The sequence below is a fragment of the Onychostruthus taczanowskii genome, unplaced genomic scaffold (assembly GCF_017590055.1).
Source record: "Onychostruthus taczanowskii isolate IOZ18803 unplaced genomic scaffold, ASM1759005v1 scaffold15, whole genome shotgun sequence".
In the NCBI taxonomy this organism is placed as follows: Eukaryota; Metazoa; Chordata; class Aves; order Passeriformes; family Passeridae; genus Onychostruthus; species Onychostruthus taczanowskii.
Window position 1 is genome coordinate 2,014,580 of NW_024498685.1, and position 16,720 is coordinate 2,031,299.

Here is a 16,720-nt window from a genome sequence, read left to right on the forward strand (position 1 = left end):
ACTTTATTAATATTTCTTGTGTGAATTTTATCTCTCCTTTTTATTCTGCTAGAAAAAGGAAATTCAGCCAACAATTTTAATTTGTCAGTGCACTTTCTTCCAGTGCCATCTTTAAAGTGAACTAAAACTGAGATACCATAAAAACAATCTTTCTCTAAATACCCTGGTGTCCTGCTATGGCAGTGGCCAAACACTGTGACAGTGTCTTCAGGGGGTGGTTAAATGCAGCCAGAGTTGGCAATCTCCATGCTAGCACCAATCTACCTAAGGCACTGAAGCTTGGGCTTAGTGTGCCCAGCAGAAGGCTCACAACTGGACGTGCTGGCAAGTTTCTATAGCTCACACTTAGCTCCATACCTGTAGGCCTTTGTTGCTGCTGTCTCATGTAAGCTAGTTTAAAACAAAGACGGATGAGCCTGTTTTAGCTAAACCCCTTGTTATGTGACCTGCCTGCAGTGCATATCACTTTCAGTAAATACCCATGATAATTGTGTTTGTTTCCTCAAAGAGTAAGTCAGTCAAATCTAATCTTCATAGTAAGCAAAAGGCAGTCTTGGTCAATCTTTCCTTTAAAAATTTGTCTGGGTTAAGGATACCTTCCTGGATTTTTTTTTAATGGCCTTGTGGATTAGGGAAATAACCCACAAGAAAAAATTTGTTTATTATCCTAGTAGATCTTGTGAAATAAGAGTGAAGAAGAGTTTAGGACATGTTTTTGAAAATGCTGTCAAAACTTTAGCATGTACAAACTGACAATTTTCAGTCAGAAGATTTTTTTTTTTTTTGTTTTTTTTTTTTTTTTTTGTTTTTGCCACTAACACAGTTCTAGTCAATGGAGGTGGCTAGACAGATCTCAAAAGCTACCAAAAATTTTAGTTAGGGCTGAATTTAAGAAGTAGGGCCCTTTGAGCTTCTGTTTCTCTTTACAGGAAGTCTAGTTGAGAACTGTGGGTCTACAGGTGTGCTTTGTTGTGATGCTGAAGAATGATTATAACCCTAGACTGCGTTGATATAATCCTAACTTGCCTTGTATGTCTCACATGTTCTTTTTGTACCTAAGTAGGTCTGTGAAACCAAACGAAAGAACTACTTTATAAAAAGCATTATTATATTATTGATCATATTGTCAATTGATCCATCATATTAAGTACACAGGTCTTGACTTGTGTTTACACTGTTCTCTGTTAGTATTGCATTAATATGAGAATCTTTTTCTGCATCTGAGAGATGAGAGTGAATTGTCACATAATAGTCATATTCATTAAAAAAATACATTTCTGCCCAAACATGTCTGCCTAGAACTTGAAGGATCTGCTTATTGTCTTCCTTGCTTAATTTCTTTGAAGTGAATTCTTTAACATGATATTTAATTGTTTTTACAAGGTCCTTCTGTTTGCTCTTTTCAGCCTGTCTAATGCTACGTTTGACTTGATGTGTAAGCTTTCATAATAAAAAATTTAAATTTACTAATTCACATTAAGGACCATTCTGTTCAGGAAGAGGAAATAATTTTTCTGTCTCACAGATGTATCTAATTAGGGATGTTGTTTGAAAGAGCAAATAATTATTAGCATGACTGTTATTGTAAAAACAAACCAACCAAAGCAAATTGAAAGCTTTAAGAATGAGCACAGTTATTAATTTGTGTGTGCACACGTGTGTATATATAGATGATGAGTCCGATAATGCGTGTGGTTAGATATCTGCTTGATGCTTGGCAGTTTTGGGGTGAAAGCACTTTCTTCAGAATAGCTTAGGAATGGAGTACTGTGTAATGGATCCTGCCAGCAAAGTGGCATTTTGGATTTGTTACCTGCCTCAGCTGCCTCTGTTCTGAGCCATCTTTTCCCCGCTTGGTGTTTTGTTTGTTTGTGTATTTTGTTTGTTTTTGCAGGCTGCTCTCCAGGTGGGTGGCCATGGAGAGCGGTTGCACCAGTGCCGGGAGGTGACGCTTTTGACGTACAAGTCTATCCCCATGCAAGTGGACGGCGAGCCCTGTCGGCTGGCTCCCTCCCTCATCCGCATCTCCCTAAGGAACCAAGCCAACATGGTGCAGAAAAGCAAGAGGAGAACGTCCATGCCTTTGCTGAATGAGTGAGTTGCACATGTGCATGTCCTAACGGCAGGAGGCCCCTGTGGGGCAGCATATTCCGTCATGGATTTTGCATGTACTGGACTTTCAGCGCATTTGAAAAATAAATTTAAAAAAATCACATCTTCTGAAGTCCCTTTTCACTCTATTGTAAATACTTACCTGACTTTCTTTTACTCTTTATCTTCTGAGTTACCCCTGTCTTGCTTTTAGACTGGTGTTCTATCTTTCTGTTATGTATTTATTTATTTAGAGAGGTTTCTGCAGGCTTGGCAGTGTGCCCCTTGGCTTCTGATGGTTCTGCATATGTATGCCATTTGCCCTTGAAGTTTTTTTTATTTAGTTTCTCAGCTTTATTGATCTGCTTTTTAAGCTGCATTGAAGACCCTGTAAGAGATTGCCACAATCAAGAACTAATCAGGACATATTTCAGTCTCTGCTGTGAGCACATGCTGCCTGGCAGAGTCTACGGAGAAAGATTTGAATGTCCTGAAAGAACTGTTTGTACTTTGTAGGAAATCTTTCTCCAGTATAGGAACCCAAATGAGAAATGAGTATTGTAAATATGACTAGAGAAATCTGAGATTGGAAACTAGTAGCTTGTGAAGAAGAATACCCAGGACTAACATTCCTTTTCATCATTAAACTTTCTTTACAAGCACTGCAGATATAATTTAATTAGAAGAAACATAAATAGTCAAATTTTGACCTATGAAAGTGGCCATCCAATAACATTACTTAGATTATTTTGTAGAGGGCATTATTGTAATCCTTGTATAGGTCTTTATGGCTGCTAAAATGAGTGTGGCAAGGGACTTTGCTGTTTTTCATCAAATATTCCAAATGTGAAGAAAAACAGTCTGTCCCTTATCCAAAGATACTGAATTAATGCCCCAAATTTATTAAGGATCCACATTTAATTCAAACACTCATGCATCGAGGCTTTAATATGTCTGGGGAAATGGGTGGGGGAATTTTGCTGTTGCAATTGTAATGGTGAGGCAAGTTCTGTGAAGAGATGTAATACCTTCCGAAAGACTAACTCATATAACTGGAAAAAAAAAGGACACGGTCTTAGGTACACCTTTTCTCTTCAGCTATCTTAAAAGTTGTCTCCCTCACAGCTGTATACCTAGAGAAAGATCCTGCTTTACTTCAAACTTTGACTCCAGCCCTTAAGAGTTTTTTGTCATCCCCTGGCTGTCAATCTATTAATGTAATCAAAGCCACCCTGGTTACTTTCAACGTGTTCCTGTTCAATTTAGCACTCTGTTTTCTTACTGAGACTAATGCTTTAAGTTGCAATAGAAACCCATTTCTCTAATGTGCAATTTCTATTTGCCTGGAAAATATATAAAGTATACTCATCTTCCTTGAGCAGAGAATAGCAGACTCTTGACTATGGGCAGCAGTGCTCAATTTCACTCATCCACAACTCCTCAGTCTTCAGGAAAAGCAAAGGGCAGCCCTGGGACACCTTTTTCTGCACTGAAGGAGGCTAATGCAAACCTAAAAGGAGAATTCATGGTATTTCAAACTGATAATTAGCATGGGTTAGGTTTGGATTTTTAGATCTGAATTTAAACTGTGGTAGGGAAATACAGATTTGTGGTATATGCCAGTTGTCAAGGGCATATTATTAGTGGTTTAGCTTGATTTAAATGTGCCATGGTACACTAAATTGCTGTCAGAGTCCTTTGATTTGGCTGACATATTTTTTTGCAGATCTGTGTCTTGGGAAAATGCAAATGATCTGTCAGGAACTGTAGTCTCAGCTTCACATATCAGAAACTGTGTGTACATATTTACATCTATTTCTATATATAACTGTGTATGTTCGCTCTGAGGTGTTAAAAAGAAGGGATAGAGGACTTCAATCTTCTACTGTGATAAAAAGTAAATGACTTGTTAAAGGTTAAAATCTAGGAAGCATATTAGTATTGTAAGAAATTAATTCAATATGATGCTGATTGGTAGTATTGCACAAGTGAAGAAATTTGTAATTAAATATGTTTATCTATTTTTCTTAACTTGATCTCTAGGATATAACTCCTTGTTCTGTTGGAATCTCCCAGAAAGACTGGTATTGGATTGAACATGATAGATGAAGGGGTTTTTAATGACTATCATTTAAATGTCAGATGTGTGAGATAAGTCAGAAGGTCTGGAGCTATCTTTAATTACTAGACAGCTCTTCTTGAGCTCCTTGCCAGAACAGCAATTAGAAAATTGTCTTGGTCACAGAAATTCAGAGTTGTTATTATTGTCAGCTTTGATGTTATTGCCAGATAAAAAGTGGGAGTAAGTAGAAGAAGACTAAACTTGAAGTCTTACGCTGTTTCTCTATTTTTTTTTTTTTTGTCCTGATCATATTTTTTCTGGTTTTTTGTTTTTTTTTTTTTTTTTTTTTTTTCTCTGCGGGTTTTTGTGGGTTTTTTTTTTTTTAATTTTTTTTTTTTTTTTGTTTCTCCTTGAAACACTTGTTGGCTAAGTTCTCATTCCTCTTCTCCACTCTTGATCACAGTAGCATGTGAAAGAGACAACACAGCTTGGTTTTCTGTGACTGAGCCAAGAATGTGGCTGTTGTGAGCTATACCAAAAATTATGGGGAATAAAAAGAGAAACTGTGGTTCAGCTTTTCCAGGAATAATTTTCTGATTAGAAACTCCTGCATAGTGTATTCCCCAGTAAGTTTCAGTTAATGAACACTTTCTGAATTGCAAAATGTATTTTGCTCTCACTGACTTTTAGTTTGGCTTGAGGGAGAGCATCCTGCATAATGGAAGAGAAAGAAGAGGGAAGAGCTTTTAGATAAAACATATTTGATATATTCAAGAAAAAGAAAGGGATCATTTGAATATAAACTCTAAAGGTGAATATAAACACTAAAGGTGAATATTAATAAAATGCAAGTTTCCCTAAGGTATGAGCAAGAAGAATGGAAACAACAACTTGTCATTGTAGATACAAAATCTCCAGTAAGGGTATTTTTTCCTTAAACAGTAATTAGTTGGTCAACCCTTGGAGAAAATTCAATCCGTCTGGATCTCAGCTTTGATGTTTGTTTGCATTTCTGGACCTGCATCCGAAGTCTGTTGCTTTGAAATTTTCAGTGCCTGTGGAAGAAATTCTGGGATCCCTTGTCTTGTATGTTTATGTGCTGAGCTTTTCACTGCTCCTCACTTGTAGCTTTAGAAAACTCCAGTGTGCCACATAGCAGTGGTTTTCTCCATTTGCATGTCTTCAGCTGCTCTTGGCTTCCTAGTGTGAGCTCAGAGGTCTGCATGGCCCTTCATTCAACTTTTATGTGACACATTCCTTTTGTTTCTGTTTAAATGTTGTGTCTTTCTCTTTCTTTCTTCTCTTCCACTCCTCCTCTCTCTCTCACCTTTTTTTCCTGTCTGTCCTCACCGTGTCCTGTTTTTCTCCTGGCCACTCATTTCCTGCTGCCTTATAGTATCCATAAAGTGCAGTCTGCTGACCTGAGGAGAGTCTCGGCTCCCCCTGATTCCTTCACTGTGTGAGTATCTGGCTTTTTTCTATTCTAAAAGTTCCACAGTCTTTTGTTTTTACCCTGTGTCATTCAACTGAGAGATGGGGCAGTTAAACCCAATGGCAAATGGAAAGAGGGAGCTCAGATGACAGCATGACTGATGGGCACAGTTCCACAGTCGCCAAGTAAGGTGAGGAGGACATGTCTGGTGATGGTGATCAGGTTCAGCCATGAGCCAGCTCTCCAAACATCCATGGCAACAGGCACATCTGAGGTTTAATGCCAGGCATCATTTCTGGAAAGAATTGACGTGAGATCTTTTCAATCCAAAACAGGATGTTTCCTCTGAACATGAGGAAAAAAATGCTTTTTATCAAAAGGCTGACAGAGCACTGGCACAGATTGCCAAGAGAGGTTGTGGAATCTTCATCTTTAGTCATAGTCAAACCCCGCCTGGACATGGTCCCAGATAGCCTGCTCTAGGTGGTCCTGCTTGAGCAGGGGTTTGCACCAGATGGCCTCTAGAGGTCTCTTTCAGCTTCAACCATTCTGTGATTCTGTGAAATTTTGGAAAGCTCCAAGTGTTTTATTGTTATTTTGGGAAAAGGAAAGATTTTCAGTTTGGTGTGCCTTTTCCATGGGTCCAGTCTGCTGTATTCTTCTGACAAGCATAAAGTAATGAAACCAACTTGCCTCACCAATTCAGCATCTAAATCAGCCTCTAGAAAAAAGTTGAGGTAACCCTTATTTCTTACACAGAACATTGAGCTGCGTGTCTAAGAGAAAGAGTACTATTTCCAAGCTCAGGGATATCCCTTGGAAAATGACCTCCAAGTTTTGATGGAGTTCATTTTAATGTCCCAGTTGATATCAACTGTCAGAATAAAGCAGGAAGAGAAAGACTTGCAAACTAATTTGAAAGTCAAAGTTGTTCTCTATCTTAAAATCTGTGAAAATAGATTAAACATGCTGCTGCACTGGGGCTGGCAATTAATGTGTCTGGCAAATTAAAATAAGAACCCATGAGGTAACATGGAAATATGATTTGGATTATGATGGCTTTGAGATTCAAATATTGCTTTGTGGTTTTTTTTTGAACAACATAGAAGAAGACTGAGTTCCAGTTAGTACTGAACAGCAGGGCAGATCTTACTGAGACCTGGTGATGGATTATATCCTGTCTTAGATAAATGTCAGGATTTCTGCAGCAGGAGATGCATGGGAATTTGGGGCAGCCAATTTATTAGCTCATGTGTTTTTTTGCAGAGACAGTAGAACTGTAGTGTGTTCCATTGCAAATGCTTATACAAGGTGTGTAAGTAAATACAAGCACATTTTTGAGGGTCTTTTAAAAGGAAGGTGAAAACTTGCATTTTCCTGCTGAATGTTCAGAGATGAGAAGATGCATATGTGAGAGTACATTTTTCTTGTGGGTTGATGCTGAAAATTACCATTGAAAAATAAGATATTTACTTGTGTAGATCCTACAGCTCTTCTAAAAATGGAATAAACACTGTGGGTAAGCTGCAATTATTTTTTCAATTACAAAATCTGCATAAATGAAAATACAAATATCACTATTGGTAAATACCACTCCTTTATGGAGTTTATGTGGTAATGATTGTGGCAGAGTATGTATATAAAACCCGTGTGAATAACAAAAGGGTAAGAAAAAATAACATTTTTGCTTTTAGAGGTTCAAATGCCAAGCAAAACCAACTTTCTGAAGCTGAATATGGTTACTGTTTATAAGAGGAGAGTCTAACAAACAGTAGGAGGCAAGGTCTAAGGGAGAAGGTGGTAGAATGTGAACTATTCTCCAAATGCAGAGTTAAGGATGAAAATGCTTGGAGAGATCTTTTTTTCTGAAACATGATTTATAGGGAATTGAGTATCCTCATTTGTTCATCAGTTTTTCCTGTTTAGCATGAGGGTTTCTGAATGTGAAGCTGTCCTGTGCTCCCTGGCAGCCCAGAAAGCCAACCATAAACTGAGCTGCAGCTGAAGCAGCATGGCCAGCAGGTCCAGGGAGGTGATTCTGCCCCTCTATTCTGCTCGTGTGAGACCTCACCTGTAGTGCTGCATCCAGCTTCAGGGTCCCCACCATGGCAAGGATGTTGACCTGTTGGAGTGAGTTCAGCAGAGGGCCCCCAAGGCAATTAGAAGGATTGAGCATCTCTCCTATGAGGAAAGGCTGAAAGAATTGGGATTGTTCAACCTGGAGAACAGAAGCTTTGGGGTAACCTAATTGTGGCCTTCCAGTACCTGAGGGGAGCCTGCAAGAAATATGGAGAAGGACCATTTGCAAGAGCGTGTAATGACAAGTGATTTCAATCTGAAAGAGAGCAGGTTTGGATTAGATATTAGGAAGAAATTCTTTATGCTGAGGTGCTGGAACAGGTTGCCCAGAGTAGTTGTGGGTGTCCCATTCCTGGAGGTATTCAAGGCCAGGTTGGATGGGACTTTGAACAACCTGGTCTTTTGGAAGGTGTCCCTGCCCATGGCAGGGGAGCTGGAACTAAATTATCTTTAAGGTCCCTTCCAACCCAAAAAATTATATAATTCTGTTTAGAGGAATTATTACTTATGGAGAACCTGCTGTGCTTGGAAGGGTAAAGTGTGAGAGAACAACAGTTAGCACGCAGGAGAAGAAAAGCAGGTTCCAGGATTCTACTGGGAACTTCAGAATGTGTCTGTACTTTAAGTGTCTCTCTGGGTCTAGCTCTACAAAGCCAAATGTGTTTGCTGAAGAAATTGTGAGATAAAAAAGTGCCAAAGAATTTACTACATTTGGGTTAACCTAGTTTATCTGGGTTAACTCTTATGTTTGATTTTGCCTGTGACATGGCTGATTTTCTCCCTAGTAGCTGTACAGAACTTTTTTTTTGGATTTATGGCAAGAATAATGTTCTGGCTATTGCTAAGTAGTGTTTATCCCAAGTAAACACTATTTTCAATGTCTCGCACTGCTGCTGAGGAGCTGCACTCAATGCTGGGAGAGTGTGAGGCCAGGTAAGCTGACACAAACTGGCCAAGGGGATGTTTCACACCAGAGAAGGTCATGCCCAGTATGTAAACTGGAGAAATTACCTGGCAGGGGTCTGAGTGCTGTTTGGGGATATGCTGCGTGGTGGACTTTTGTAAAATTTTCTCTCCTATTTGTAATTCTTTCTGTCCCCCACTTATCATTACTATTGTTATTATTATTACCATATCTATTATTATTATTATACTATTTTGTTCTATCATGAAATTCTTATCCCATCTGTGAGGTTTATACTTTCTTTCCAAAGCTTCTGCTAACAAGGGGAGTGTCCTTTGGCTCAGCACTCTATGACATGGCTGCTCATCTAGCTCAGATTCCCAAATGAAAGAAAAAAAAAATGTGGTAGAGCTTATAATTTCGAGGGTATTTGTTTGGGTTTTTTTTAGGTAAAGATCTTAGCAAGAGCTTCACCTTAAAATAGTAGATAACTTTTGTGAAGCCTTGAAATTTGTCCATAGAAGAGACTGAATGAGTCTGCTCTGTTGTGGCAGTTCTTATGTTTCAGGTAGATAGATGCTGTCAGAAACTTATTTTTAATGTATCATTTCCAAGCTCTGTCAATGTGAACTTGAAAGTAAGGTGAATTCATTTTTCTCTTTTGGCTACAGCTTTCCTCTTTCCAATTATTGTAAACACCAGAATACTTAATTAATTGTTCATGTTTATTTCTTCTCTAGGAGACAGGTAATTCATTAATCATTCATTGTCACTACAAACATCCCCTAAAAGACTGGTTTTTTTACTCAAGTATTTTTTTTATGGGGGGGCAGTAGATTTCCTTTTCTGTTTACTGAATCATGTTAAAATCCATATGTAGGATGGTATAGGCTGTATTCTTGAAGATCTGTTAGAAATTTGTCACTGGATTCTGTAGACTTGTTGGACTGTTTATATTTTTTTTCCTTTCTCTGTGGAGACATGAAGTGTATGAAATGGTTCACTGGGTTAATAAATAATTGAAATAGGGATTGGGGTATTTATAATTTACAAGTCTGTCTTCCCAGCTGAATCAAGCTGGTGGCATGGCAGAAGTGTAGCAGATTGCTGTGCAGGAGTGCCAGGCTTGGGCAGGACCCAAGCTTGCTCTGCCTGTGCTCTTCCCTGGGTGGAGGCAGGAGCACATGTCCTAGGAAAACCAGCTGTGCTCCAAGTGAGCTGTCTGGCATCCTCTCACTTGTTGCTGGATGATTAATAGGGGTGAGAGGAGGAAGTCATGGCTTCATCAAAAGCCAAGTGTGTTTTCTAGATGAAATCTCTTGGAGAAGATTCATATTTAGGTTTGTGTTTAAATGATAAACATGAACAAACAGGATGTTTTATTTGACCTCAATCTTTATTTGCATCCACATGAGGCAAATGACATTTAGGATTTAATTCTGTGGATTGATCTGTTTATGGAATGAATTCTTAATTAGATTCTTTAGGAGGTAATGGACTTCATTTATCTGTACTTTCAAATACTTTTTGTTGACTATGTAATACACCATTAAAAAAATAATTGTTAAGAGGTAAGTAATTTAAGTAATTTAGGTTGAATTAAAGTGCAGCAATCTCCCAAAATTTATTTATAAATTGCTGCTTTATGTGGAAAGCTTTTCTTCCTCACCTTGCAGTTAAGCAAGCTGTTTTACACAGTATTTAGAGACATCTATTTCCATTCATACTGTACTAATGTTTCTGTTCAGTGACATTCATCACCCTATTATTTGCTTTTACATGGACATGCTCATGTATTTAATCTTTCTGGTTTATGGATATACTGAGTATGTCTGAACAAAGACAAATTGATCTACTTGTATAATAATATGGATTATGATGCAGTGTCTATGAAGTTGATCTATTTGTATAATAATATGGATTATGACGCAGTGTCTGTGAAGACTGAAGTAGTGTTGATAGTGGAAGTATTTCGCTCAGCTCCATAAGAGCTCTGTGAATGAATGAGTTAATTAGTTTGACTGATGAGGACAATATACCCTGGTGTCAATTACTAGTCTGATAGCACAAGAAATGAATATTCAAATAGTGAGTTTTAGAATCAAATTTATTTTAAATAGGTAATAAAATTTAGTGGCACAATGTGTCAGCCAATGACTATTGTAACAGAACAAAAGGTGTTTGCAAAGAACTGGTGAACAAAACCATCAAGCTTCAGTTACTGAATAAATGTCTCTTTTGTGCTGGTGTCAATACACACACGTATTTAGGAATGTTAATATATGTTTACCTGTGTTATGAATATGCTGCTTATGACTGGACCTGGCTAAGTGTATCAATCTCTACCTTGTAGAAAGGAACTCCTGGCATTGTTATTTCTGGTAATAGTTTATTTTCTATAGAAAGCTACTGTTTCCAAGGTTACATTTTTTTTTTTAGTAAGATAACTAAATTTTTCAAATGGACAAGAGGCCAAGTTCTGTTTCTCTCCAGTTGTATGTTTTAGCACACAACCTGTTTATGTCATGGTTTTAGCCTGTCTTTATAAAAATGGTAGAACAGAATACCAAACTCTGGCACTTGCCAGTTGATTGCCCTCCTACACTGGACCTGCTCCATTTTCTCCTCAGAAAATACATCACACTTTATATGGTATGCTTGTTGCTCCTGCAGAAGCAAAGTCAGAGATATGCAGTGTGTCTGTATATCAGAAATTATACTTTTTGCAAAAGCATGGGAAGTGTCCTCCTAAACAATTTCTAATTAAAAGAGAATTTTGGAGAGAGTGTGTGTGGTTCTTGGAAGAATAAATATATACTAGATTTGCTCTTCATTTTAGATATTTTTCTTCCTCCAGCTCCAAGCAAAGAAAAAGACCTTGTTTACTTTGTAGGTGAAAGGACTAATTTGACTCAGAAGGTGATACTGTGCATGCAAGAGGTTGCCATCGGCTTCAAGCTAAGAAATAACATTTGTTTTTCTTCCTTACATGGCATTAGGTAGTGAGTCAGCATATCTACAGAAGGCAGTGTTGTCTTTCTCTCCTCTTGGTGTCCAAACACCATCTTGTGAGGGATGGTGTTTGGACACCAACAGGTAGGTTGGAAGGGAGGCAATTAGACAAGGTTTGGCAGATGTTGACATCTGTCATCCTGAGGTTATCCTGTTTTCATCCCCTGCTTTCATGAGATACCTAGATTATTCATTGTGATAATGTGTTGAGTTTGAAATTATGCCCATTGTGATAGAATATAAGTCTACCACTGATTAATTGATGACATTAGTGAAGAAAATTCACAATACAACCTAGGTTTAGAAATGAGGTTACACAGGTAACATTTGTGAGATGTGCCTTGTCCTTCACTAGCAGTGCAAATGCTATAAATCAGATAGTTTAAAACTGAGACAAAGAAAGAAGCAAAACTGTATATTTATGAGAGTACACAGCATTATGTCTTTGAAAAGGCAGCATGTATTAGACAATATTATTGTAGGCAGAGTCCTGGTACTGACAAGATTAAAACAGAAAATATAGACAGTATTTTGGTAAAAGCACAGAATGAGTAATCTACTTTTAACTGACCTGGGGCTGAGTTCCTATAGGACAGACATTTGCTACATGCATTATAATACACAGATTGTCTCTCTTTCTTTAAAAGTGGAAGATGCAAGTGTGGCTAAATTAATTTGTATACAATCTAGCTAAACTTAAAAAAACCAAAAGTTATATTAAGGTAGAAACTAGTGTGAAATGAAAAAGAAAACCTTTCTTGACAAATTTCTATCCATATTTATATAGATATTTCATATTAAGTATATGAACACTCAATTTCTAGATACTGACCTATTGAGTCTTTCAAAATTATCAGTAGTTGGGGTATCTAAATCAGACTAAATTCTGTAAAAGTGAGGTGGCCATACTGCTTCTTGCTTTTAAAAGTCCTCCTGGGTTTTGAGTATTAGACTCACAACTTTCGAAATCTGGCTCTTAGCCACATTTTTGTTGACTGTTTCTCAGACCTGAGATGCTGGATCAGGATCCTTCAGTAATGTTGTGTAGATGCTCTCATGGGCAGAGGTTGTCCTGAGATACTTCCCAAGAAGCATCTTTCTGTGTCTTGAAATTCAAGTTGGCAGATCTATGTACTGGCTGTGGTAGGGCTCTAAGAATCTACACAAAGTCAAACTGGACAAGGGCAGGGTAGCTTCATGGAGGTATAAAAATTCAGGAAAAACCATTGCAGTTTCAGATCACACAAACAGCAAACAGGATTCTGATCTTGTTTATTATTTAAGGTGTAATATCTATGCTGTTGTGCAGTAGATAGTCATAATTTTAAATGCAGGAATAGGCCTGTGGGGATGTGGATCACTTTTGAAGAGGCTTGTGCACTTTCTTCTTTCAGAGAAGATTGAATTCCCTTCATATCCTGTTTTCCTTTACTTTTCTAGTAAAGGAACTTTTCTTTCTTGTTTTCTTGCAGTCCTCATTCCATCCCAGATCGCCTGCGGATCAGAGTGAACAGGATTAATTTACAAGAATACGAGGGGCTACATTATGACAAAGAAAAACTCCGGGAAGCTTGTAAGTTGGAAGAAGCCAGATTGTAGCTGCTTTTGATAGAACATTCTGTACAAATCTTACTTTGACCAAGACAACCCCTACTCCAAAAATAACAACAAAAACCCCCAAATACAGAGTCAAGCATTTGGATGAGTAATATTGAGAGTACGCTCATCTATATGTGCATATGTATAAATGTTCTCTCTATATAAATAACCTCTATAGAGATCATGTATACAGATTTCTCCTGCCTTCTTATTTACCCATGCTTCTGCCCTGTGATTATATTTACAGTAAAATAAGTAATGTTCTGCACACAGGGTATTTTTTTATTCATATCTTTCTGTTGTTTCTGCTGGGTTTCTAGTATATGAAACTGTAACAGATTTTATGATTAGCATCAGATTTCAAGCTGAGTGGGACACTATGATATATTTGATATTGAGAATGTGCACAGACCTGGAACATGGTTCTTGCACAGGTACATTTATCTTGGGGAACAAATCTGGGTTCCCCACACCCTTATTCTTTATCAGCTTTCAGTTTTCTGAGAATAATCACTGTTTTGTTTCCTCATGTAATGGTTTAATTGCTGTGTTTATGGGTAAGTCAAAAGCAGACAGTGGTTGCTTTGGCAACATTGATGATGACAATCTGAACTTAAAAATGGAATTTCTTTCCTTGGTGACACACAGAGTCATTAATCAATGAGGGACAGGGCTACTTGTGATAACAATTTAATAGTCTTGTTACGCATCTGGCTCATTATTCATATTAAATTACAAGCATAAGTGTTTGTTGTGCAACAGAGCTTCAGTTCCCTCTGCAATACAGAGTGCTCTGGTAATTACAGGACGACAATCCTTTTAATTGGTTTGCTTATCGTCTTGTTGGAAGATAGTTAAACTGTTTCCATTTCACTCTTCCAGTCTCCCCCCTCCTCAATCTACCATCTCTCCTTACACCAAAAGAATTTAAATAGCTTAAATTTTAATATAGGTCTTGACAGCCTTAACTGAAGTTACTGGATTTTGGTAATATTTAAAGTAAACAAAGCCTTCTTCACTGGACTGAGAAGAATTTTAACAGGATCAGGATTATTCCTGACTGGAGCAGAACTTGCTTCAAGTTCAAATTGAGAGTTTGGCATTGAGTAGATTTCAGGCCACACTGAACACACAACTCCCCAACACTGCCAGAAACAACTTGGTTCATTTGAGGGTTTCCCATCTGAGGAGAGCTATTCTTATCCATCCTTAGTATGGATGCAAATTTTCTGTGTCTATAGTTAGCATGATTTTTGTCCTTAGGAGTCATTACATATTCTGACAAAACATACAATTTCTTACACTGTTGTCACTGCAGTGGTAATTGTATATTTATCTTATTTGTCACCTGCCAATTTCATAATGATAAGATTATAAAAAAATGCCAGCAACTGATCTAACATCCTGGTTTTAGATTTCATATGGATTTGATCACTCAGTAGGAGTGTGCTTAAGAGGTTATCATACAAAAAAACAGATATTTGTTCATCAAGAGTTAAAATGATTGATTTTGGACATTGGTGGTTCATTTGTAATAAAACCCTTTTGAATCTTTGAAGTTAATGCATGAAAATATAGCATAGCTGGACTGTGGTCCTCTCTAGATATTTTTCCATGAGTTGTTTATTCCTACCAGTCCTCTTTTAACTGTCACAGTAATGCTTGTGCATTGCTGTTGTTACTTACTGTAAGAATATGAGAAAGCAAATATCCTCATTTTCCTAAAAGAGAGCAGAAAAGATACTTCACCTTAGCCTTTATAGTAGTAATGTCCTGTGAGAGAGCATGTAATTTTTACGGTACACTGGTGATCATAAGTCTACTTATCTGTTTATATAACTTTAAATGCCTCTTTTACTGGGGAGTTGCTACCAAAGAAGTGCTGGTTTCTTTCAGCGAGACTGTAGCTCTTGTGTGTATGGATGTCTCACTAGTTGTTTGCAGGAGACCAGGTTTATGTACTTGTTCAGGCTTTGGGAGAATACCTACAACTGAATCCAGAATGCTATACTTAATATCCATTCTCCATCCACATGGATTAAAACCAGTTCAACCTCCCTAAATAATTTGAGAAAAAAGCAGAATCTCACAACAATCTGAACAGGAAAAGGAAGCCAGTTAATAAGGAGTTACCACTGAAGGAAAAATAGCAAAGAACTTATTCAGGTTTTTGCCTCTTACATGTCTCCATAATACAGTTTTGAAAGCTCTGACCTCACTGTAATAATCTGGATAATTTTAACTCACAGTGAATACATTAATGCTTGCTTGCTTGTAATACTGATTTGAATCTATCAACTATTTCACCTAAGATTGTCTTCCTGATATAGAAGAGCTCATGATACAAAATGTTCCATGAAGATTAATCTTCACTCTGCTGGAGGTAGACACTTCATTTTGAAAGCCTCCAGAACAATTAAAGGATGTCATTTTGTCCTTTGAAGGGCATGACTGTCCTTAGCTCATTCTCCTTCTGTTTTCTACTTTTCTTGTCAATGCAGCTGGCATTTAACCCAGATGCTGTTTCTGAATTGTCCCTTTCTTCCCTCCCCTTGCTCCTTCTTTTCTTCTGTCAGCATCTCAGTATTGTGTGGGGGATGATTAATGATGGTACAGAAGGTGCTTATTGATCCTTCAGTGAGGAGGGATGAATGCTTCAATGCAGCATTTTAAGAAAGGGATATATGTTGGCATTTTAGTTATGTTGTAATATTCTTCACTGCAAATGTAATTGTCTTTTCTAACACCTCCTTATTCATGTCCTAAGCACTTGTCACCTTAGTCACAAGCTTTACCATCTCTGACCAATATGAGAGTTGTACATTACAATGACCCTAACTAAGATTATCTTACTCAAGAAGTGAGGTGGACTGATGTTTCTAGGTGCACAGAATTTATTTCTGTCTCTGCTGCCTGCTTGTCTTGTGTGCACTCTCTCTGGCTTCCTGTAAAATGTGATCCAAAGCAGCACTGTGGGTGAACAATTGAGTTATTTTTAAGACAGCAAAATCTTTCTGTGTGAGACCCTATTTTCTCCTTTCCAATATAACTAAGAATTTCCTAACAAAGGAGGCATATGCGGAAACTAATTATGTTTAAAAAAAAGCAACAAACAAACCAAACGTAAGCTAGACAGTGGCCTAGTGAGCTTCAGTGCTTCTTAGTTTTTCCTAGCAACACCATTTCAGATATGCATCATAAAAATCTACCAGTGAAATAACTCACCATAAGCAGAAACTGAACAGTTGTGGGATTTTTTAATAGGGTATGTCAGCCCTTACTGCCCTTAACTTGTTGTGTGTGCCCTAGGCATGAAGAATAATCTTAGCTTCCTCAGTACCACTAAGATTAAGGAGGAATCATAGCCAATTGCAGTGATGACAGTATCAGAAATAACTCTCAGCCCTGTGTCACCTCTAGGTTTCCCATACTTTATTTTACACAGATGCAGCTACTCCTTATGTCCTCTAGAACAAAATGTCACACTAGACTCAAGAAATGTTAAGAGAAAATTTAGTTCCATGTGTTTAATGATTGACCT

The 16,720-nt window shown here is 37.7% G+C and overlaps 1 protein-coding gene across 3 annotated transcripts in view; it reads left to right on the forward strand.

The window, feature by feature from the left end:
• Window positions 1-16,720, forward strand: part of DGKI (diacylglycerol kinase iota) — a 100,974-nt gene that overhangs the window by 23,127 nt on the left and 61,127 nt on the right. For 2 of the 3 annotated variants that reach the window (XM_041398595.1, XM_041398596.1), the window contains exons 13-14: window positions 1,895-2,094; window positions 13,053-13,153. In XM_041398595.1, the coding sequence (XP_041254529.1) occupies window positions 1,895-2,094; window positions 13,053-13,153 (301 nt within the window). Of the gene's footprint in view, window positions 1-1,894; window positions 2,095-5,549; window positions 5,613-13,052; window positions 13,154-16,720 lie in introns of all 3 variants that reach the window. The other variant, XM_041398594.1, reaches the window with a different exon arrangement.